Source organism: Manis javanica, chromosome 10, assembly GCF_040802235.1.
Source record: "Manis javanica isolate MJ-LG chromosome 10, MJ_LKY, whole genome shotgun sequence".
Taxonomy (NCBI): domain Eukaryota; kingdom Metazoa; phylum Chordata; class Mammalia; order Pholidota; family Manidae; genus Manis; species Manis javanica.
Window position 1 is genome coordinate 31,895,280 of NC_133165.1, and position 24,097 is coordinate 31,919,376.

General features: G+C 49.8%; 1 protein-coding gene and 1 long non-coding RNA gene across 4 annotated transcripts in view; one reads left to right on the forward strand and one right to left on the reverse strand.

Annotated features, from left to right (window-relative positions):
- The first annotated feature begins 37 nt into the window (after positions 1 to 37).
- Positions 38 to 9,166, forward strand: LOC118969405 (uncharacterized). The gene is made up of 4 exons (XR_005057341.1): positions 38 to 217; positions 2,605 to 2,717; positions 7,184 to 7,269; positions 8,121 to 9,166. It is a non-coding gene; the product is annotated as an uncharacterized lncRNA (long non-coding RNA).
- Positions 9,167 to 11,135: 1,969 nt separating this feature from the next.
- The window catches only part of GRID2IP (Grid2 interacting protein), a 70,663-nt gene continuing 57,701 nt past the window's right edge, over positions 11,136 to 24,097 (reverse strand). For 2 of the 3 annotated variants that reach the window (XM_037003709.2, XM_073215093.1), the window contains 15 exons: positions 22,877 to 23,031; positions 21,846 to 21,995; positions 21,497 to 21,594; positions 21,205 to 21,322; positions 20,111 to 20,466; positions 19,330 to 19,746; positions 18,752 to 18,839; positions 17,960 to 18,037; positions 17,306 to 17,502; positions 16,811 to 16,966; positions 16,581 to 16,667; positions 15,576 to 15,705; positions 15,370 to 15,488; positions 14,483 to 14,647; positions 11,136 to 14,251 (listed from right to left, as the gene is read on the reverse strand). In XM_037003709.2, coding sequence (XP_036859604.1) covers positions 14,180 to 14,251; positions 14,483 to 14,647; positions 15,370 to 15,488; positions 15,576 to 15,705; positions 16,581 to 16,667; positions 16,811 to 16,966; positions 17,306 to 17,502; positions 17,960 to 18,037; positions 18,752 to 18,839; positions 19,330 to 19,746; positions 20,111 to 20,466; positions 21,205 to 21,322; positions 21,497 to 21,594; positions 21,846 to 21,995; positions 22,877 to 23,031 — 2,386 coding nt within the window. In that variant the 3' untranslated portion in view covers positions 11,136 to 14,179. The remainder of the gene's footprint in view (positions 14,252 to 14,482; positions 14,648 to 15,369; positions 15,489 to 15,575; positions 15,706 to 16,580; positions 16,668 to 16,810; positions 16,967 to 17,305; positions 17,503 to 17,959; positions 18,038 to 18,751; positions 18,840 to 19,329; positions 19,747 to 20,110; positions 20,467 to 21,204; positions 21,323 to 21,496; positions 21,595 to 21,845; positions 21,996 to 22,876; positions 23,032 to 24,097) is intronic. The other variant, XM_037003708.2, reaches the window with a different exon arrangement.

Consider the following 24,097-nt stretch of genomic DNA (forward strand, 5'->3'; position numbering starts at 1 on the left):
GCCCCGGACCCGCCCCTTAAAGGGGACGCGCCGAGCTCAGGCTTCACGGCTCACTACCGAGGACTCCGACTCTCCCTCGGGTGTCAGAGATTTCCTTTAATTAATGAAATCACACTTCCCTGTGAGGGCATTTTTTCCCTCTTTCTGATCTTAAGAGCTGTACAGGACTACTGTGAGAAAAAATGCAAGAGGAATGATGGACAGTGACTGTAATGGGGTATGTGGTGGGGGCTTGATAATGGGGGGAATCTAGTAACCACAATGTTGCTCATGTAATTGTATATTAATGATAACAAGATTTTTTTTAAAAAGTAAGAGGAAAATAAAAATTAATCCGTGATGGTATCGCTCAAAAGATAGGGCCGGTATTGGGGGTGTCGGGGAGGATGCAGCTTATGCGGGGTTCTGAAGATTTTACCATTCGGAGGGGAGAGAGTGCAAAACTAGGCAGAAAAGTGGGCATTTCTGTAGGATGAGAAAATAAGTCATGAGGAATTATAAACGGAACGAAGCTGACAAACAGGATCCTCTGCATAATTTGTGGGGCCCAGTGCAAAATAAAAGAATGGGGTTCCCTGCCCAAAAGCAGGAAAAAAAGTGCTGTTAAAGGTACTAAAATATGAAGATTTCCCTTTCTTTGCAGCCTCTCTCGACTGTTAGCTGTTTGCTACTTAATGTTATGAATAAAAATCTTAAATTATGATCATTAATTTTACCATTTGTCTATATAGGGCAATATTGGTCTTCAATGCAAGTATAAGAGCACTTAACGTGGATGGTGAATAGCTGAAAGTACACAATTTCTATCTCAAGGCTTGGCCATGGAGGATAACTAGAGCTGGCCAGAGGAGATGAACATAGGACAGACCCCAAAAGGTTGGAGGCAGAAAAGGGGATCCCTGGCACAGAGCAGGCCAGGGGAGCACACTTGTGGGGATACTGGCTGGACCGGTGCCATGGCCCTTGTGAGCCAGGGTCTGCTCTGGGTTGAATGGAGTATGCACATGAGCCTGATGGCTGCTATGACTTTGTTGGGGCAAGGAAGTTAAGCCAGGCCTCTCCCCTTTCCATGCTTCATCACCTCAACCCATAGACAGAGGACAACCCTCAACCTCAGTGCTAGGATGTGCAATGTATCTGGATCAGGGGTGAGTGAAAGGCTTGTCCCTCTGGAGTTGACCACTGAAGTGTGGGATACCAACCATTATGCCCTGTTCAGAGAGGCTGCAGGGCACACCAGTTCAACCCAACCCACTCTGAGGCAGCCAGACCCACTCAGCACTTGCACCCAGGCCCCTACCTAAATGGAGGGTGGCAGTGGTCATTGGGCAGGAGCAGAGAGCAGGAAGCCAGGCTGCCAGGGCACAGAGGAGCAGGCAGCCTAGAGCCCGTTCTGAGGAGGCTAGGAGGTAGTAAGAGTGGAGCCATGCAGAGCCTAGGCTCTGAGTCTCCGTTGCATGCTCCGTTGTCTCACTAGACCTCACTTGCAAAACACAAATTCAAAGGCAAAATTATTAGGAATTTAAAGATGGTGACCGCAGAGCAGTAAGATCTGATTGTGGGGCCCTTCTACCCCTGTGAAAATACACTGGTCAATCACCCACAAAGTTAGCCCTGCTGCCAGATACCACAAACAACACAGAATTCTGGAAAATGACAATATTTTTCTTAGTTAACTACTTCATACATTTATGTAATACTCTTTCCTCTCTTTTTCACTATACACTCTTCGATCACATCTTTATATGACAATGATTTTTTCTGTGTATCTGTTGACATTAAAAGTGCAGAACACTAATTTTTTTCTTTTTATTGACACTTAATTGACATAATTATATTTGTTTCAGGTGGACAATATTTGCATATATTATGATTTGATATTTGCATACATTATGAAATGATCACCACAATAAGTCATTAACCTCTGTAACCAGACATAGTTACAAAGTTTTTTTCTTGTGATGAGAACTTTTGAGATCTATTCTCTTAGTAACTTCCAAATATACAATCCAGTATTATTAACTATAGTCATCATGTTGTACCTTATGTCCGCATAACTTATTTATTTTTTAGCTGGAAGTTTGTTTTAACCCCCTTCACCCATTTTGCCTATCTCCCTGGCCCCAACAATGATTTTGAAATATTTTCTTTAGAGGATAGAAAAATGAGCTTTTCTCCAGCATGGTTGATTGAAACAAATTTTCGATAGTTTGGAAACGTTTCTTTCATCTTCTCAATTTGCTATTGGTAATATCATGGAAATTTTTAGGACTATTGTCACATTTGGGAACACCTCACGTTATATCACATAAAAAGCTGCAAGATTTCAGGGCATTTCTGGTTTTCTCATGCTGAAACTAACGTGATACTTTTTAAATTTGGTGACACTAATTAACCAGCACACTAGCACTTCTTGTGTCTCATGGATTTGGTGGTTTTTGAAATATATTTACAAATTACTTGACACTTCCCTTATGAGGGGAACTTAAATGTGGGCTGGACTTAGTGACTTGCTTCTAACAAATAGAATATGGCAGAGATGATGTCATGTCTCTTCCAAGAGTAGGTCATTAATGGTCTTCTTCTTTGTCTTTGCTCTCTCAGATCACTCACTCTCACCGGTCATGAGGACACTCAGGCAGCTATTTGAAGAAACTGAACCTTTTTTTGAAGAGCCGCAAGGACCTGGAGTGGGAGTGGCTTCTGCCAATAGCCATGTGAGTGAATCATCTTGGAAGCAGGGCTCCAGCCACTGTCAAACCTTTGGATGAATGTAACCTTGGTTGATGTTTTAATTGTAACTGTTGAAGAGATTTAATTAAAAATAAAATCTCTTGCCCACCCAGTAAAACCTCTGCTCAAAATGTAGAAAAGAATGAAACAGGTTTTATGATTGAATAAGCATCCAGCTAAGCTGTTAGGTGTATCCCAGGCGATCTAGTAAAGAGATTTCAAAGGCAGAAGGAAGTTTTACCCTCTTGTATGGCCAGGCAAATACAATCCATCCCATACATATGAATCGTCCTTGTCCGAGAGAAACAAGAAAACTTCTCACCCCTTTCTGACGAGCAGGAAGTTATAACTCAGAGCCAGGCATATAGGCAAAACCCCTACAGAGACAGAGAGATAAAGTGCCATCCTCTTTGGCTCCAAGGGACCCCATGAAAGACAGTCCTACAATGTAAAACTGGCAAAAGGCTTATTTAGCTTTCAAAAAGATTTACATACATCTCACAGAGACAGAGATAGGATTCAAAATTACAAGTTTTCTAAAGAAAATACTGAAAGAAAAGGTATATGTGTGGCAGGGGGAGGTCATCTTTCCCTTTTGGCACCAGGAAAATTTTAATTTTTGTAGATTTGTATTTACCCAACCTCATGATATTTCCTAAGTGAGCAGCACCCAGCTAAGCTACTCCCAGATTCCTGGCCTTACAAAACTGTGAGATAATGAGTATTTGCTATTTTTAGATCCTAAGTTTTAGAGTAATTTGTTACCCAATCACAGATAACCAATATAGGAGTAACACATAAATCATCCAACTGCATCTGAAGACACATGAGATATTTGAGTTCCACCAGGGATGGTGCCTTACATAGACTACAGAGGAATTGTGATCATTCCATTTCACTGAGCTTCCATAAAAACAAGATTGAATCTTACATCCATAATTATACATACTGGATTGAGTCTATTCACACAGGAGAGAATTTCCACTTTGATGGAGTGTCATGGAGAACCCTGTCTACCACTTGTTGTTTTACATTTTTACTCATTAGAAGGGTTTTTTTGCAAACTAGCATCTGGCCTTCATCCTGCACACTTTGTTTCTCCCCCACTAGACACAGATATGTACCTTACATCCCCAGGTCCCCTTCCAAGAAAGGGCTCACTGCACAGCTGCAGTAAAGTTGTCAGGATCCAACCATCAGCATCGACGAGGCTGGCCACAGCTACAGATGGCCACTTCACCCAAGGTCATACCCTTCATAGGGCAGCCCATATCTACTTCCGGTGATGGATTGCAGTGTGTATAAAGGCCTGGCCATCTCACTTTGATGAGGGCCATTCTAATGGGCCACTCTAATGGGCCACTCTTAGTCCAGAACTCCCCATCCTCACATGTAGGAGCTGGAATTCATAGTACCTGTGTGGCCAAAAACCCCAAAGAGAAATGTATTTTAAACCCAGACTTTAAAGAATTACCACGGTAAGTTTTCAAGAATAAGGGTTCTCAGTTAAATACTACAACACACACACACACACACACACACACACACACAAAGCCACTGTAAGAAACAGCAGACAAGAGAAACTACAATAATGGACCTACAAAAATTTCAGTTATTAGAATTAGCAGACACAAAATATAAATGTGTTTAACATGTTTAAGTGGATAAAAGGAATAAAAAATATGAATGAGGAATAAGAGACTATAAGAAATGATCAGACATATTTGCAAAAGAACCAAATAGAACTTAGAAATGAAAACCATAACAGTTGATATTAGAAAATCAATAGGTGAATCAGAGATTAAACATAGCTAAAGAGAGAATTAGTAAAATGAAAGTTAAATATGAAGAAATTAAACAGAATGTTGCACCATGAGTTAAAGAAATGGGAAATATGAGAGAGTTTGAAAAAAATTAATAAACATAGAGAATAGAGTCAAAAAGAAGCAAAAATGTCTAATTGGAGTTTCAGAAGGAAGGAAAAATAGAGAAAAAGAGAGAAACAATATTCAGAGAGATAATTACTGAGAATTTTCCAAAACTGATGAAATATCTGAGTTGTCAGATTCAGGAATCCCAGTGAATCCCAAGGGAGATAAAGAAAATGAAATCTTTTCCCAAACACTGAAGAATGGTTCTCAGTGAATTAGGGTGAAGTGAAGAATGTCAAGAGCAAAGAGAAAATTTTAAAATCAATCATAGAGAAAAAACATATAACCCTACTGGGTTGAATAGTGTTCCCACCTCCCTTACAAATTCATATCCATCTGGAACCTCCAAATGTGAACTTCTTTGGAAATAGGATCTTTGCAGATGTAATTAGTAATGAGGTCATATTGGATTAGGGTGAGTCTTAATACAATGACCGATGTCCTTATAAGAGGAAACAGATGCAGATACACACACACACACACACACACACACACACACACACCATGTGAAGACACACACACACATGGAAAACACTATATGATGGTTGATGATGGAATAGTGCATCTATCAGCCAAGGAGTGAGAGGGCTGCTGGTAACCACCAGAACGTTGGGAGAGATTCTCTGACAGAGCCTCAAGAAGGAACCAACACTGCCAACAACTTGATTTTAGACTTCTGGTCTTCCGAATTTTGATAGAATACATTCCCATTATTGGAAGTCACCCAGCTTGTGGAAATTTGTCATGGAAACCCTAGGAAACAAATATATCTACCTTTTACAACAGAATGACCATTAGACTGGCAGCTGACTTCTCAAGACAAAAAATGGAAGTGAGAGACCAATGGAATAATATCTTCAAAGTGATGAGAAAATAGAACTGTCAACCAAAAAGTGCATACTTCCTAAAACTATCTTTCAAGATAAAAAGACATTTCAGATACAAAAACTGAAAGACTTTACTACCAACAAAGCCTCACTACAAAATAATCCTAAAGTAAAGATTGTACCTACAGAAGAATGAAAATGATCCCAGAAGGAAGGAGTGAGAATTCAGGAGGTGAAAATAAGAATTCTGCAGTGGTGGAAACTTTGGGATCCCCCCAAAACACAATAACTCAGTGGCCAGCCTTTCATTACGCAGAAGCTATGCATCCAGGAGACACTGGGCTTGAGTTGTTTCTCAGGATGAAGTTTTCCACTAAGCATGCGAAGAAACTGACAAAATCGTTATGACTTGATAGTTCACATCCTAATTTGCACTTTATTTGTGTCCATTTCCACGGTATATCTTTCAAAAATGTCAGTTGGTATTCAGTCTAAGAAAGGCTAATAAGGTTTTGGGGATGAATATCTTGAGCAAATGAGAAATGGCTTTGTACTCTTGATATAGGTGTAAATCTCATTTATTTTTGGGACCTTAGGATCATTTTTGGTAACTAAGTAATGTGTTTTCTGTGAGTATTATGTATTTCAAATACTTTTACCAACTGGTTAAGTGTAAAAATTTGAAACCACTCTTAATATGTTGGGCTACTCATTAGCAAGCATAATTTGTTTCACTGATCCCCTATTTTTGGACATCCTGGTTACCCCTGATTTGGCCTCCTCATTGGCAAGCATTGCAAAACAAACTGATTTGTAGAGTAAGATGTTGCCAAACTGTATAAATATTTACATAAAGCAAATACCTGTGTATTTAAACAATGTAACTGGGGTCCTGTCACTCCATTTTTCTCCCTGTAAGTTAAAAAGATTCCGAGCAAGCACACAACCACTTTTCATTCTTAGAAACAGATGCATAAAATGATCTTCTATTACAGAAATACAACAAAAAGTATCTAAATACTTTGAAAAAGCTGTCTTCTGTTCATTTCTCCCTCCATTTGGGGTATAGTGTGTGTATATCTTTTTGGGGAAATAGAGTAAACTTGTAAGAAATTTTCTTTTTTGGTAAAAAGTTATAGCATATTCACTCATATTGACATTGTCATATGTAAGAGATGTGACATTTCTTTTCACTATTTTCTAGAGCTTATGAGATAAAGTTTCAGCCTTAAGTGAGCATCATCAAAATTTTCTACACACATTTCAGTTTGCTATGTAATGTAGTGACATAAAATCACACTTTATTTTCTCTTATTTCTTTTTGTATGTAAGTTTGCTGTGAAAATGCAAACTTTTGAATGTGAATGAGGCTATACCTGAGATTTATTTCTGCATATTTTTTAGCTGAGCCCATGATGTCTTCAGAAGGACTATGAATTATTTTGTGTGTATACACATATACATGTATATATCTGAATACACACACACATGCTTTTGAATTATATAAAATTATTTCAAGAGAACAATTTTCTGCATATTCCTTTGCCAGTCAGGATTAAATTAATGATTGCTTAAAGATCCTGGACAATCTGAGGATCGTTTTCTCATGAAGTAGACTTAACTGATACCAGATACTTAGAAATGGCAAACAGAGAAATGGCATGTACCTCGCTCTTCTCTCTTTCTCTGCAGACTGGTCCATGGCTTCTCTGACCCACCTGGCAAGCTCACATCTCTTATATTCCAGAGAGAAACCACAGTGAACCTGGAATCTCAAGGTATACATTTTAAATCCTATCAGGAAGAATTCTGATTGTCTAGCTTAGGCCAGGGGTCCACTGCAAGTACATTGTGGAAAACAGCTGCCAAGGGTCCACTGGGCATGTGCAAGGAGAGGCAATGGGTGGGGCCTGTGCAGCTAGCGGGAGAGAGCTGCCCACCACACTTCCCATGCCAAGGCAGGCTCTCTGGCTCTACCGAAAACATTCAGTGCATCATATGACCTTGGAATTCAGTCAGGAAGAACAGTCCATCTTCAACCCTGTCCAAAGCTTGATCTCTGATTCCTCATTTCAGGTCCTAGACTCACCCTTTTCCAGAATGACTGATAGTACAATCTATATTCCCATCAGGAGAAAACACGTCTCCATAAAGACGACCCTGTAGAAGTGAGCATTAGTACATTCCTCAGCACATCATTCCATTCTGGGTGACAGTGCATAGACATCAACGGTCCAGCTGCACCTGAGTTGCTCCAGTCAACCCATTCCTTCTCCTTCTCATCCAGGCTTCAAAAAGCTTGTTTCAGCCAAGGCTGTCTTGTTACATCCAGTTTTGTATTTTTTCTTTTTTCTTTGTGTCATAAGCATTCTTCCATGAACATAACAATTCTTCAGCATTTTAATTGCTGTATTATATTCTAACATTTGACTGTTGCATACTTTATGTCACCAATCCCTATGTTTGGACACCCTGGTTGCTCCTAACTCCACAACAAGCAAGCAAGTATGTGCCTCGATGTCAGTTTACACTTCTGACTGTTTCTGTGGGGTGAATTTCCTAGTAACTGATATGACCCATTTCACTAGACAGGGGTGTACAAGAATGTCATGGATTTTTTTTTTTTCAGTGCTCAAGTTGCAATGTTTCTAAGACTTCCATGGCTCAACCTGGCAGAAAGTCTGGTCTTTCCTCTGAAGATCCTCTCCTCAAGGGACTCCAGGGGTATCCCCAAGGGATGTGGCCATGTGCCGCAACTGTCCTTGTGGTGGCCTGGCACCTTGGCCCAGCTCCTATGCTCTGAGCCACCACTTCTGCCCACACTGGTCGCATTCCCTGAACCAATTCCCTCCCAACACACACCAGTCCATTCAGCACAACTAAGTTGTCTGCCTGGGGCTCAGTGGGGTTTGCTCCCAGGGTGGTGCTCTCAGCCCATGCCAGGGCCTCTCCCCCCACAGCTTTGAGTAGACGACGCAGCTCACCTCCCCTTAGCGGAAGTCCCCAGTGCCATCCCAGAGGGCTCTACCCTTCTGTACCCTACAGTTCTTCCTGCCCCTGGACACTCTGCACTGGGGCATCCATTTCCTTCTGTGAAAACCCCCCACGCTAACCCCATGTGGTCCAAGGACACACAGTCAGTGAATTTATTCAGTGCTGGCAACATGAAGAATACAGTCAAATCTCTTTACAGAAAATATTTTCCTTACCTTTCAGGAAGCTGCAGATGAAGATGTAACCAATTTGCACAGCCAACCCTAAACCCCTTGGTCTGTGAAATGCATTTGGTTTCATGGTGACCTCACAGTTTCCCCCAGATGCTGTGTGGGTCCTGCCTTTCCATCAGGTAAATTTCCTAAGACAAAGGGAATCTTCGAAATGAGGTAGCCATCATCTTTCCATCCAGAAACCAGAACTGCCAACTATCAAATGTGATTCCCGTGTTAAAAGTTAAAAACTTATCAAATTCCTTTTTATGGGTTACCCACAATACCCCAGGGTAGAATGAATGTGTCAAGCAGCCCAGATATTTTATTTCAGGGGCTGTAAACTCACAGCTGAGCTCCATCTGGCTCACAGAAATTTTTCCTTTGGCTCATAATTGACAATCTTCCTTATAATTTTGAATTGGTTGCCATTTCATGAGCACATTTTAAATAAAAGTGTGTATGTCTAGCTTCCTTGGAGAAAGCCTTAAGGTCTGGGATCACCAGGCTCGCCTTCCCACAGGGAGGTTCTTTGGCGGGACAGTGGAGGACCCCTGCATATGGGGCATTCACTCTTCACCCCTCCCTGTGATCTGTCCCCGTCCCTCAGTCACCCTTCATCCTCAGCCTCATGTCCTTGTTTCCTTACCCTGAGCACTGGGTATGTTTGCCCTGTCTGACCTCTGTGGATTTTTACTTTGCGACCCTTGTTTTAGGGCTTTGGATACATGTGGCCAAGTGGTTTTATAGAAAGGAGGCAGTCATTTTCTTGAGCAACTTGGTAGGCCCCTACCTTGATGTTAATTTGATTTAGTGGGCACTTATTGAGCACTTGCTGTGTGCAAAGGCTAGAAGCAGTGGAAACCAGCCGGTAGAAACCAGGCTGATTATAGAGTTATCAGTGCACAGACACCTGGTAGCTGAAGCCTGGGTGTGTGAGAATTTGCCAAGGGAGGGCAAACAGTGCCCAGTGCTGCTCAAGTAAAGGTCAGTTAAGATAAGAACAACAAGGGCTCCCGTGTCTTCCTGTCAGGACGATGGCAGGTTCAAGGGGATGATGGGAGAGAAAACCAGACCACAGAGGGCTGATGGGTGAGGGGATGGTGAGGACACAGAGGCAGTGAGTGTGGACAGTCCCAAATGATTTGGCTCTAACGGGGGAGTGAGATGGCTCCAGCCCCTTGGGTCTGGACTGTTCTTCTGGGCCTGTCAGGGAGGGGTGTTTCCAGGTGCAGGGGAAAGAGCCCGGGGAGTGATTTGTGTTCACTGATGTGTGGAGACGTCAGGGAGCTTTAGGAATATAGCACAGATAGAGAATGAACTCTGCCTTGGAGTTGATAGCAAGGTTTGAACAACATGGGATGAAGTCGGATGTGAGAAAATCCTGCTTGATAGAACCCTTTCTCTTTGAAGCATCAGCTCAATCCAGGGATCTTTGAAGCCTCCTTCAAAGTAGGCTTTATATCCTTGTATATCCGAAGTAGGACTATTATATCCTTGGCACCTGTTAAGGGAGTGTTATGGGGTGAATTGTGTCCCCCTCTCCAAATTCCTGTGTGGAAGCCCTGACCCCAGTACCTCAGAATGGGACTGCACTTGGGACTACAGTCTTCAAGGGAGGGCAATTAAGGTTAAATAAGGCCATAAAGGTGGGACTCTGGTCCAGTAAGACTGGTGTCCCTATAAGAAGAGGAAGAGACACCAGGGATGGGTGTGCACAGAGAAAAGGCTGTGTGGTCACAGCAAGAAGGTGGTTATGTGCAATCCAAGGAGCTAGGCCTCAGGAGAAACCACAACTGCCAACCCCTTGATCTTGGACTTAACAACCTCCAGAACCACCTAGTCTATGGTGTTTTGGGTGAGGAAAGAGGTAAGAGTTTTCAGTTGAGGTCGCCAGCACCTGTGGCCCTTGGAACAGTAAGATGTGTGTGTGCACGCGTTTGTGTGTTAAAAGTTGTGCTAAGCAAGACATTTCCACTCAATGGATGGGCTTGGATGTGGAGAGACCTGAGTTTTTGGCCCAGTAAGTCACAAACCTTCCTGAGTTTCAGACTTTTTATTTGCAAAAAGGAGATTAAAAAACCCACTTCAGAGAGTTGTTGTGAAGGGAAAATGAGCTGAAATGTGTGAAACATTGAGCACACTGCCTAGTAAACATTAAGTGATGTCAGTGAGAAAGGAGGTATGTAATTAGGCTGTTACTTCATGAGTATTACTGAGAGATGAATACCTTCCTGTGGTGTAAGTGCTCACGCAGTCACGTCTTGTCATTTGGTGAGGGGTTAGTGGTGGAACGTGGCACACATATTGGCTCACATATAGGGCTTTGTACTGACTCAGGTGTGGCACCACCATGAAATGTAAACAACCTTGGGGAGCAGCCCCCTAAGATGTTTGCACTCAGCATCGTGTCTGGCACACAGCAGGCAATCAGAAAATATTGGCAAATGCATTTATGAATGAAGAGAGCTCATTGAGAATGTTGAAGGACTGAGCATCTACAACCATCTGTTGATGTTGTCAACTTCTTAGTGGTGCAAGTGACAGAATCCCATTCAAACCAGCCTAAGCCAAAAATTAAAATAAATTTAAAAAAATTTACAAGTGGAGGGGAAGTTTGTTGGTTGGGAAATGGACAAGTCCAGATGTCTGCCTCAGGCACAGTGGGATCCAGAGACAAAGAGCTGTATGCAGCCGTCTTCTCTCCTCTTCCCTCCTGTGTTGGCTTTACACCCAGGCAGGTGCCCTCCAAGTGGTGGTCCTGGCAGCTCCCTCCAAGCTTCTATCCTTTATACACCCCACAATTCTTCCAGAAGAAAAGGAGCCTCCCTTTCCAAACAGTTCTAATTTGAGTTTTCAGTTGACTCTGAGCCACGCAGTCAGATTCATGAGTCCATCCTTAGCCAATCAGCACTGCCTCAAGGCCAGGGAGTAGAGGAGGGATAATTTCCCAGAGGGAAAACAGGGAGCTTTCCCCAGCAGAAAGGAGACTGGTTGTTAAGCAAGCACAGACCAATGCTGCCCACTGGACTGAATTTGTCCGGAGAGGAGGCAGGTTACTCATGGGTGACTAGATAAGAGAGACTGAGACACAGGAGCCTTGGAGGATACACAGAGATGGATAACCAGAGCTGGGCTGGGACCAGGCAGGACTCAGGCCATGAAGATTTTAAGTTAAGGAGGCTGGCTTCTGCACCAGGGTGTCTGGCCAAGGGGACAGGTGGTAGACTGATTGCAAAAATGGCCCCGGCTCTCCACCTGTCCCTGAATTCACACCTTCTGCAAGGTGATTCTGCAGCATCTCTCATCACGAATGGAGTCTATATTCTCATGCTGAATCTGGGTTGGCCTTGTCACTTGACAGCGGACTGTAGTATAAGGGGTGGGGTGCCAGGTCTAAGCTTGTGCCTCAAGGGGTCTTCTGTGCCTTTGCTTGTTCTCGTGGGCTCCTGCCTCCATCATGTGAATCGTCCTGGCGATTTAGCTGAAGGGACCAGAGGCCACATGGAGCCATCCCAGCTGTCCTAGCCAATACCCCAGACATGATGGATAAAGCCGCTTAGCTGACTCACAGATGACTGCAGACACATGAGTGAGTCCCCTGAGCCCGGCTCAGGTCAGAACTGCCAGGTGACACACACACTTCTGAGGGGTAAGTGCCTGCCATTTTAAGCCACTGAGATTTGGGGCAGTTTGTTATATTGCATTGTATGGCCGATAGACAACTGACACAAGGCATGTTATGGAGAAAACCTAGCTAGCCTGTGCCCCCTGGCACAGGGCTGGATCTACCTGGAGAGAGCATGTGTTTTTTCTAACTTGTAGGAAAATACCCTGTGGTCTACCTGGGGCTGGGGATCAAGACTTGTCCACAACCTGGTGGAGTCTATAATCTTTATGGCTCTCACGTAGGGATTTTAACTGATCTGGCATTTCTCAGAAACACAGGCTTTGGGGATTCATGGAAATTATCCAGCTTGAGCTGCTGGGGAGAAATGCATGTACCAGCCACATCTGGGTACACTGTACATTTTGGTTTAGTCATTTTCATGTGATCACTATGAGTGGGGAACAAGGAAGGAACATATATGGCCTCAAAGAGGGGTCTGTGGAAGACAAGGGGGATCAGAAGGGGTCCCAAATACTGCTCAGGAGCAACACTAGATATTCTATTATGGGGGAAAAAATCCAAGAACTAGGTTTAAAGTCCATTTCAGACTTCTCTAGAAGAAGGTTGAGGAAAGCGGTAATGGGAAGCTGCCTGATGCCAGAGTTGCCAACTGGAGCATGGAGAGGATAGAACAAGGTAACACCCGTCCCTGCCCAAGCATCCCCTGCCCCCAACATCCAGGTAACTCTCCTGCATCCCCAGTCCTCACCAGGGACTCCAGACACACACGTAAAATGGCCTCTGAGATCCCAAATATGCCCCAGTTTGTGTCATCCACCCCATATTTGCTCTGCTCACAGGATCTGTTCTAGGGACCATCATCACCATCCATCCAGGTAGTCCGTCACCAAATCCTATTCATCCATCACCCAAACACCACTTCATTCTCTCTGCCTCTACCTTGACCACCCCCATCCCACTCCCAGACTCCCCACTTTGAACTGACAGCTTCTAAACTGGACTTGAGTGTGTTCACTGGGAGAAAGCCTGACTTAAGCAGTTTGACATAGGAGTCTTCCTTATTGAGTCCATCCCGGTGTCTCAGCCCACCTTCTTGCCTCCTGATCCCCTTCTGCTGCAGCCAGCTGCAGTTTCTTCCAACTGACAAGACCCAGTCTAGGTGCCTGCACCCCAGGGCCTGTACTTGGGGCTCTCCTTTCTGCTGCCTTCTTCTGAGCATCCCAGGAGGCCAGGGCTGGGTGAGAGACCTCCAGGCCTTGTTGTGCTCATTGGTGTGGCATACTCAAGGGCACTGGCCACCTCCTCCAGGGTCCGGGGTCCATGCTGCATGACAGTATCCTTCAGGTGCACTCTGAGCAGACTCAGGAAGGAGGTTCAGATGTCCTTCTGGGCCAGGTGTGCTCTCACCAAGCCACCCAAGGGCGGCCAGCAGACGCTGCCCCAGAGGGTGGAGACCACTTTGCAATCCACCTGCTGGCTGCAGCCCCCATCCTTCTCTGGGAGCCCAGCATCCAGAGAGCACACACAGCCCCCTGGGGGAAAGGGGGAAGGAGTGCAGGAAGCCTGGGGAGTTGGGGGCACAGCCAGGTCCGAGGTGCATGGTCCTCCTTGTGCAAACACACTGGCGCCTGCCCCGCGGCCCCATGCTTGGAGCTGGGGGCTCAGCTAGGGGAGGGGACCTGCTGCACTGTGCACCTTTGCAGGCAGCTGAGCCCAACAGCTGAGGTAGCTGGAGACGCGGGCACAGCTGGGTCCCACCTTCCACACGTACACTGCTCAGCTGCTTGGGGCACAGCCTCTGGCTTGGGTCTCCATGCAAGGCCTCAGAGGGGAGGGCGCAGACTGCCACGGTCACCAGGCCAGGGGTGACACCATCCCAGAGCTGCGCAAGCCCTCCCCGACCTCCAGGTCACTGAGTGCTCGCTGGGGAGGGAGGAGCATGGTCAGGGGTTGCAGGAGCCTGGTCTCCCGGCCACACACCAGCCCTGCCTAGTCTCCCAACTCCAGAAAGCAGGGCAGAGACCTACTGGTAGCCCCATGGGAACATGCCCCTCCCTGGGGCCCTTTCCTATTCTGGGCTTCACCCAGGACTCCTCCTTTGACCTCTGCCCCAACCTCCCCTAAGGGACCCCTAGGCCTGCCACACTGGCTCACCTCGAACTTGCTCATGAACTCCGCAAAGATTCCAAAGAAGGCCTCAGAGGTGGTGGCTTTAGAATCTTCACCAAAGAAGGCAAGCGCCTTGCCCAGCTCCTCCATGGCCTCACAATGCAGCCCATCCAGCGCCCGCAGCACCGGCTGGGCTGTCTCCAGGAAGGACTGATGGGCCTGTTGAGGAAGCTGCCAGCGTGTTGTGTCCCCAGGTGGGTGCCAGGCACTGCCTCCAGACAGCAGCACAGCCACCCCACTCTGCTCCACCCAGGCTCTGTGGTCAGGCGGGAACCATGTCCTGTTCAGGGGCTCCAGTCCCCTTGCCCACTGCCCTCCAAGGCAGTTCTCACCCGCCTCACCCCAGGCAGCCTCAAGCCTTCCCCTTGCTCCTCTCTGCAAGGCAGCTCTCTTCCCACCTGGCTCTGCTCAGATGCTGCCACCTCCTCTTCTCCAACATCCACTCAGGGTAGCCCTTGTCATTCTCTGGGCCTTACCCTCTCTCACTTTAAAATAGCATTTGTCACTATCTGCTCAGTGGGAACATTCTGCTCTCCTGATGGCCTTTGGCTGGCCAGGGCCTGACAGGACTCTCCTTCTATCTTGTGACTTAAGTCTGGGCTCTACTACTCACCTATTAGGACAGGTGGGGCAAGGCAGTGGCTTTAGGACAGTCAAAAGAGCTCCTCCTCAGTTACACAGGGACCTGGAGTAAGTGCTTAGAGTTTGAATGACCCAGATGGACCCTCTGCCAGAACCCCTGGACCCGCAGCAGCCTCTGCCCAGAATCAGTGCTGTGACATAGGGTTTGCAGTGGCAACTGGAGCCATAGGCAGCTCTGCCTGACCAAGCCAGGGCCCCCCAGCTTCTGGGACATGCTGCTCAGAGGATACCGCCATGACCACAGCAAACTTGTCCTCGCTGGAGGGGCACATGCTCTGGCATGCGGCCTGTATCTCACTGACGGTGCTGTGGAGGTCAGCCAGGTCACTGGTCAGGGCCCGTTGGTTCACTGGGGGGAAGGAGACAGAGCCTCGTGGAGCCAGTGCCAGCCCAGGATGGCTGTGCCTCTACTGCCCTACCTACCCAACCAACCTACCTTTGGCAGCCAGGGGCACGGTGGGCAGGTCCTGAGCAAAGCCCAGGAGTTCTGGGAAGTGCTGGCTCAGTGATTTGGCAAGGACGTGCAGGAAGGTGGACTTCCCATCCACTGTCTTGGTGGAGTTCAGCTGAAAGTGACCCCCAGCATACATTCTGCTCAAGGACCAGATCAGATTCTGATCACATGGTCCCAGGTACTCTCAGCCCTGCATTTCCTGGACTGTGTGGTATCAATTCCTGGCCTTTGACACGGAACAACTCCCAAGTGGTTAGTATTCCTTAATTTGAAGCTCTGCTGAGATGCTGCAGGCCTCCCCAGGGGTTTGGAGGAGGCTTCCTGGCCCAGATATCTGAGACCCCCAGGAACCAGGCCTCCTCCAACCCCCAGCTAGAGGATGCCCCCAGGTTTTCTGTCATTGTGAGCTTGCCCTTGTCATCAGATATAACCCAAGATTTCCTGATGGCACAAGGAGGGGACACCATTCACATATCTTCTTATTTTCTGGAATCATCTGGGGCCCATTTGAGACTCATACTTCCTAAACCATTCATCTTTACAAGTGGAGTTTTCTTCATTTCTCTTAAAACAGCTAGAGGCACCCTATGGAAAAGCCCCAGAAATCCTGGGGAAGGCTGGGTATTTGAGCTGTCCTTTCTTTGCCCAGATCTTCTGGGGGTAGGGCTGGCCTGACAGTGGTGGTGGTGTTGAGGGCACAGAGCCTCCAGCTGGGACACTTCCCTTCCTCCTGAAGCCTTCTCTCCCTTCTCTCCACCAACACACATGCTCCATTTTTCCAGAGCCCCAGGTTTGTCTTGGAAAAGCCCCCTCCCCACTTCGCTGCAATCACATCTTAGCCTGTGGGCAGCCAGCTTTTCCTCCTGGTGGAAGGGCCCTCCTTGGCCATGAGGTTCTCTCCTCACCTCTGCCACAAACTGGGTCAGGCCCTGCCTCCCCAGCCTTCCCCGCAGAGCCAGCTAACAGACTGCCAACCGGCCCCCTCACCTCTGTCAGGAAGTTGATCTTGAAGCCCGTGGTCTTGTTGGTTTTGGGCTGTCCATCATTGAGATAGTTGCCCATGGCCAACACAAACTGTGGAGAGGGAAGGTGGGACGGTGGTGCCCAGGTCCTCACTACATCCCCACCACGTGGCCAGCTATCAGGATGGGCCTTAAGGCTGGAGGCCCCAGGGGGAAGAGGGGCAGGTAGTGCCCAGGCAAGGGGTGTGCCCTGACCTCCAGGATCTTGGCGAGCTTCCGGCTGTTCTTGAGTTCCAGGGAGGCCTGGCGCAAGCACTCCAGGCTGCCCCTGATCTCTTCCGTCTTCTCCTGCAGGGTGGCCTGGAAGTGGAGGCTGCGCAGGCGGGTCTTGTATTCGGGAACTGATAGCATCTGCCGTGAAGGCAGGGCCAGGAGTCACCAGGCCCGCAGGAGACACACTGCCCGCTGGCATTGTGGGTGGGGTTCAGCTAGCTGGCTGCCCAATATTCTCTTAGGAAAAATAAGCACAACCCCTAGGGGGCACCCTCATCCCATCTACCTTGAGCCGGATGGGACCTGAGGTAATTCTACCATTAAAGGTGCAGAATTGGGACTCAGAGGCGTGAGCGCGGTGGCAGTAGGGGAGAGGGACAAACGCGGCTCCGGCCATAGCGACTCCGGCCCGGTGGAGGAGGCCGAGGCCGCTGAGCCGCACCCCTCGACCTCGGGCGGTATTCGCGGCCCCGGCACCTGCAGGACAAACTGGTCGGGCTCGCTGAGGCGGCCGGGCGCCTCGCGGAAGGCCTGGTAACGCTGCTCCTCGTCGGCGTCGGGCGCGAAGAGCAGCAGCTGCGCCAGGTGCGCGGGCTCCAGGCGCCGGGGCTCCATGCTCATGAGCACCTGCCGCAGCTCGGCCGGGCTCAGCTTCAGGTGCGCCAGCAGGATGGCTGCGGGCAGGGCCACCAGGGTGAGCGGGGCGGGGCAGGGCGGAAGGGGGCGGGGCGTCAGGTTCTCGGGGACGGGGGCGTGTTACTGGGTGGAACCTGGGTGAGGGAGGCAAGGAACCTAGGCGGGGCAGGAGCTAGCCCAGCCCAGAGATGGAGAAAGCTCCTCCCGCGACAGATTAAAGGTGAGGGAGGGATTCTCGAGCAGACAGAGGTCCAATCGAGTGGAGCCCGAATAGGGTGGGGCCTAGAAACTAGGGAGGGGCCTGAGGAGGACACGGCTGGGGGCGGGGCCAATGGGTGGAGTCCAGGGTTCGGTATGGCTGGCTGTGGGCCCCGAGAATTGGGGGTGGGGGTGGGGGGCCACGACCTAATCTTTGTCATCCACCGGGGCGGATCCAAAGCTCTGTGGCCCAGGAGTAGGGTGGTCCCTAGCCCCTGGGACGCCCAAGCCCCTCACAGGTGTTGTAGGCCTTCTTGTGGGACAGGATCTCCACCACGTCCTTCTTCCTGAAGGGCTCTGGCCCTGGTACAGGTTCTGGAAGGGAAGCTGATGGTTTAATGAGGGGGCTCTGCGGTGGGGAGGGACACACCCAACAGTCCAGCCGCCCTCTAACCATGGCCTTCACCGAGACCGTGCGGGTGTCCACAGTCCCCACTCCTCAGCCTCCCCCTCATGGACTCTGGCGAGCAGTCTAATCTCTCAGCAAGCCTGCTGCGTGCCTCTCCCGGCATCCTCTCTCCCTGGGACCTTGGGACTGAGCTGGCAGAGTATGAAAACCAACCACCTCTCCACCTTGCAGATGCTTCTGGGACGGATAATCCCATTCTCTTTCTCTTCCACACATAATATCTCTGGCTACCAGGAGCCCCACCCAACAACTACAGGGCTACAACCCAGAGAGGGGCAAGGAGAAAGAGACCGGGGGGGCATGTTTGTGGATGCCTCCTGTCTACCTTAGCCTCTCTGTGCTTCCTCAACAGGATGTTTGGGTGATCACAGTCCCTACCTTGTAGAGCTGTCACAGAAATTATTTAGAAACAAGGGTGTCTAGAATTTGATAAGCATGCCAGCTATTGCTATTATTTTCACTTTGAGGTGGGGAAACTGAGGCTGAGAAGTTAAGTAACCCAGTGATACAGTAAGTACGTGGCCATCAGTGCAGACCTCAGGGACTCCAAGCCCTGGGATGCCACATCGGGTGGGGTTTCAAGGGGCCTGGTATTGGGCGTCCCCCCTGAGGCCACTCACTAGCAGGTTTCTGCGTGCCAAAGTGGAGTTCCAGGTCCAGGTATTTCACCATGTCGCTCAACTTATCATAGTCAGAATCTTCCCCAAGCTGTGAGGGAGAGGTTTGTTTAGTTCACAGTGAGCAGGAATACTGGCTGTCCCCTACCACACCCACTTCTAAGGGCTGCCCTGGGGCTCCCAGAGGGAGATCCCCGATCAGGCCCTGGGATAGCCTGGGTCAGGAGAAGCTAAATCATCCACGTTATCAGGCAGTGAGCCAGTTCCCCGCATGGTCAGTAACACTTACTTGTGGACACTCTCCATGCAGAAGCCAGCAAATTGTACTGGAGGAGGGGACTTAAAAAGGGTCTGTAGCCAACCAAAGGGACTTAAGGAGGTGGCCGAGGGGTCCGGCCTGTTTTGAGGTGTCTTCTGCAAGGAGTGAGCTCACCAGGGCTGCCTGGCTTCCCAATGCTGGGAACTCAGAGGCAGGAAAACAGCAGGGGCTAGAAGATGGACAGGGTCTTTCTTCTCTTCAATGCTGCTACCCAGGCCACTCTGCCATGGTGCAGGGCACCCCCAGACCCCAGGTCACCTACCTGACCCCAGATGGTGCCTTCTGAGTTCTCCACCTGCTCCCACCGCAGGCGCTTGACACTCATGTGGCTGGTCTCACTTCGGCGGTGGCCCAGACCCCGGGACAGCATGGGGGGTGCACAGGGCACGGGTGGGGGTAGGGGTGGTGGGGGTGGTGGAGGGACTGCGTGGCTGAGTTGGGTGAGGGGCTTGGCTAGTGTCTGAGAAGGGCCCCGGGGACCATCGGGGGTGCGGGAGCTGGGCTTGGGGTCATGGAAGGGCATGGGGGGCGGGGGTGGGGGGCTGAGTGGGGGCGGGGGTATGTGGTCAGAGATGGAAGAGTAGGTCAGGGAGCTGCCTTCCTCACTGCTGCTGATGCACTCGCTGGCGCTGCTCCGCTCATTGGTTACAAAGCTGCCCTGGTCATCGTGGAAGCTCATCTGGTGGGGGCAGAGCAGACAGGGGAGGGCAAGGTTGGGCCCAGGGAGGCTGGAACCTAGAGCAGGCTAGTGGGATGGCCTGGGGCAGGGGTGAGTTGCCCTGAGGCTGTAGTGGGATGGCCTGACTGTGTGTAGGGTGGCCTGGGACAAGGAATGGGTAACCTCAGAAAAGGTATGTGGATAGCCTTGGGTAAGATTGTCATAGCTTGAGTTAAAGGGTGGGATAGCTCAAGCCAAGGAGAGGATAGCCTGGGGCAAATCCCAAGGGCAGTAGGCCTTGGCAGGAGCCTGGGGATCATGTACCCTTTACAGACCCCCATTTCATACCTGGCCCCCTTGCCCTCCACATGTGATGCTCGCTCACCTCCTCATAGTCATTCTCGGGGCTCAGAAAATCATCCACGATGGTGACCCGGGGGCCCAGCTGCTCACTCAGCACATCCAGGAAGCGGTCAGTATCCCGGTTTCGCATGGGGCGGGAGAAGGTGAAGAGCTTCCTGCGGCTGGGCGGGTGGGCAGGGTCTGGGCTGGGGGTGCTGTCGGAGCGAATGGGCTCTGGGCCTGGCTGTGGGGAGGGCGCCCTGCTGCTGTCCAGGCTGGCATAGGGGTGGGACTCAGAGCTGCTGGGGGAGGCTGGGCCACCTGAACACAGCGGGTAGTAGCAGGGGGAGGACAGGAGCTGCTCGCTGGGCCATGAGACGCTGGACAGGGTCCTGTGTCCTGAGGGGGAGGATGGAGCTTGAGGACCCTCTTCAGTCAGTACCTGGGTTCCAGGTGCAGGCTGGAGGGGGTGGTGGGTGGGGCACCCAAGGCAGGTTGGCTCTGCTGTGTGTCCCTGGGCACCTCCCTTTACCTTTCTGGACACAGCACAGGAAGAGCCTGGATGACTCTGCCTCCCCAGGCCCTTCTCTGAGGGAGATCAAAAGCCAGAGTGGGTGTTGGGGGGAGAACACTTCTTAGGCCCAGGGCAGGTCAGACCCCAGGTCATCTTGGAAGGCACCCAGTGAACACAACTCAAAGGGCCGAGGGTTCTCCTCCAGACCCCAGACCAAGGATCCTACACTAACGGGCCCTTGGCTCACAGGAACTTCACCTTGGGATCCTGCCTTCTGAACTGCAGAGAACACATCTTCCCAGATGTGTTATTCACGGAGCAGTGCAAGCACTTAATGATTTATCCAACAGCCGTATGCTGACTTGGGGACGCCTCCGAGGGCAGCCCTCTGTGTTTCTAGACCCACAGTGGGAATGAGAATCAGAGGGGCTGGGAGGGGCTGGGACAATCCTGGCCTGCATGGCCCCTTGCCATGGAAGCTACTGGGGTTCCCCACAACTGAGTCACGTGGTCATGAGTAAAGGAGAGGCTCCAGGGATGTTCCTGGAGGTGGGGCAACACCTAGCCAGCCAGCCAGGAAGACAGAGGCCGGTGCTACCCTCAGGAGCTGGCTGAGCCCCCACCTGCTGTGCCTGCCAGGTTGGCCACCGGGGGAGAGGCACGGGATCTGGATGTAGTCCCCATCTTCCCTTTAAAGCTGCTGCTCAGTCGGGACTCAAGCTCCGCATAGACTGCCGACATCTGTAGGGACAGCAGGCAGGGTTGAGGCCAGTCCGCCCTCACCTCCCCAACAAGGTCCTAACATGGCCTCAGAGGCCAGCGTTTGCAGTCTGGGAGGAAGGGATCTGCCCCAGCCACGTGGGTCACCCATTCCCAAACCCCCACTAAACCAACAGGAGGGCAGAGAGGCCTCACCATCTTGGGGTTGGGGGTCTCGGGCAGGGATGTGCCATCACCCGCCTGGCGCTCGCCTGGGATTAGAGGGAGAGGCATCTCGGGGCAGCTGCCGGGACCTGTTGAGGAATCAGGGGGGCTGAAGCCCACGGGGGACTAGGGACCACTTCTGAGCTCTCGGACTCAGGCCCCAACCCGGACCTGGGGGAGAAAGAACCAGCATGCCCTAGAGACCCGGGAGGGCCGCCACTCAGCCCTGCTCACCCCATTCCTGGGATTTCTCATCTCACCAAGCCAGTTTTGCAAGTGGGAAAACCGAGCCCTGGGCACACCTCTGCACCCACTCCAGCCTTTCAGCCCAGGGCCCTACCACAGCCAAGGCTGGTCTCCAGGCCCTGGGACTGGAGGCTGCGACGGCACACGGAGGCGGCCCTCAGGGAACTCCGCAACTGGGGCTCTGGGGCTGGCTCTGGCTCCAGCTCTGGCTCTGGCTCCAGGTCCAGCTCAGGCTCCGGCTCTGCTGTGGGACAGGAAGGAGAAATGGGCACCTTGTCTTCTCAGCCAAACATGAAGTCTCCAAACATAGGGAGGGTGAGGGCAGCAGATGTCTGCACCCATCCAAGACACTAGGCCCTGTGTGGCCTGTGGAGTGAAATGAAATTTCCAGGTCTAGGCAGATGGGTGGGACATCTGCTGCCCAGCCTGTACTTTAAGATGCTTGTTAAAACCCTCGATCCTCACTCAGCAAGCTGTGAGTCCCTGGGACTAGAGACAGTGGGCACAAGAGGACCAGCATGTGATCTGTGTGCCATGCCACAGCAGGTGCAGAGGGCCTAGAACAAATGCACAGTTTGGCACACTTTTGATGCCCATGGCCTAAATGGTGAAGTGCATGGTTCTGTGGGCACAACGGGCACCCTGTTATGGGTGGGCAGCAGGGGGAAGCTGAAGCTGCACGTGGCCCAGGAGGTCCTTGTGTGTGTCTCTGTGCATTAGGGCCCATCCACCAAGAGTGGCCCTGCTGTGTGCTCATGATCCAAGTCTGTCAACAGCGACCACATGAACTTCACAATCTGTGCCACAGTTCCTAGGGAGAACAGCACAGCCACTGAGGTCACCCCCATTTTGAGGATGAGAAACCTGAGACCCCAGGAGGTGAGGGGGAGTGTCTAAAGTCTCAGCTGATGGGTAATGTTGCGGATGCTGATTAAACGTCAAGCTGAGAAAGCACATCCATGGGGCAAAGGGTGGGCCCAGCCTGGGCGTGCTGGGCATGTATCTGCATGGCATGTGGGCACATCTGTGTGAAAATGGGGCCCAGGTTGGCTGTCATAGCTCACAGGTGAGAACAGATGTCTGGCTCTTCACCTGGTGATCTGGGCATGGGGAGAGGCTGCTTACCTGTCATGGCTGTGTAGCCCAGGAAGCATGCGATTTTCTCCTGGCAGAGCTCCTGCTCCTCATAAGTCAGCAGCTGGTAGATGAACTGCCACAGGACCTGCTTGGCAGGTGTGTCCAGCACAGGGTAGACATCAACAATGAGAGTGTCGATGTTCCTGGGGGAGGGTGCAGGGGCAAGGGGCTCAGCATAGGGGGCAGAGGTGAAGGTGAATGAGGGGGGCACTTCCAGGCCACAGAATTCAGACTCATGTCCTCCCATGCCCACCTTCCCCTCTCCCTGCCAGTAAGGAGAAAGGGCAGGAAGGTAGGCTCTCGGGACAGGCCACCCAGATCCAAATCCCAGCTCTGCCCTTACCAGATAAATGAACTTTCTCAAGTCACTTAATTTCTCTATGCCTCAGTTTCCTTAAAATAGCATCTACTGCACAGAGCTATTGTGAAGTGGGAAGCTGACTATATCAGGGATTGCAAATGATGGCCTGAGGGCCAAAATCTGGCCACAACCTCTTTTCATAAAGAAATTTCTATTGGGACCCAGCCACACCTATTTGTTTACATATAATCTATGGCTGTTTTCAAGCTATAACAGCAGGGTTGAATAGTTTCTATTCAGAGATGGTATGGCCCACCTACCCTAAAATATTTACTATCTGATTCCTGCCTTATATGGGAAAAATAAAAAGTAGGGGGGATCTCACTCCCCAACTTCAAGCTCTACTGCAAAGCCATAGTAATCAAGACAATTTGGTACTGGCACAAGAACAGACCCAAAGACCAGTGGAACAGAAGAGAGACTCCAGACATTAGCCCAAACATATATGGTCAATTAATATTTGATAAAGGAGCCATGGACATACAATGGCAAAATGACAGTCTCTTCAACAGATGGTGCTGGTAAAACTGGACAGCTACATGTAGGAGAATGAAACTGGACCATTGTCTAACCCCATATACAAAGGTAAACTCAAAATGGATCAAAGACCTAAATGTAAGTCATGAAACCATTAAACTCTTGGAAAAAAACATAGGCAAAAACCTCTTAGACATAAACATGAGTGACCTCTTCTTGAACATGTCTCCCCAGGCAAGGAAAACAATAGCAAAAATGAGTAAGTGGGACTACATTAAGCTGAAAAGCTTCTGTACAGCGAAAGACACCATCAATAGAACAAAAAGGAACCCTACAGTATGGGAGAATATATTTGAAAATGACACATCCGA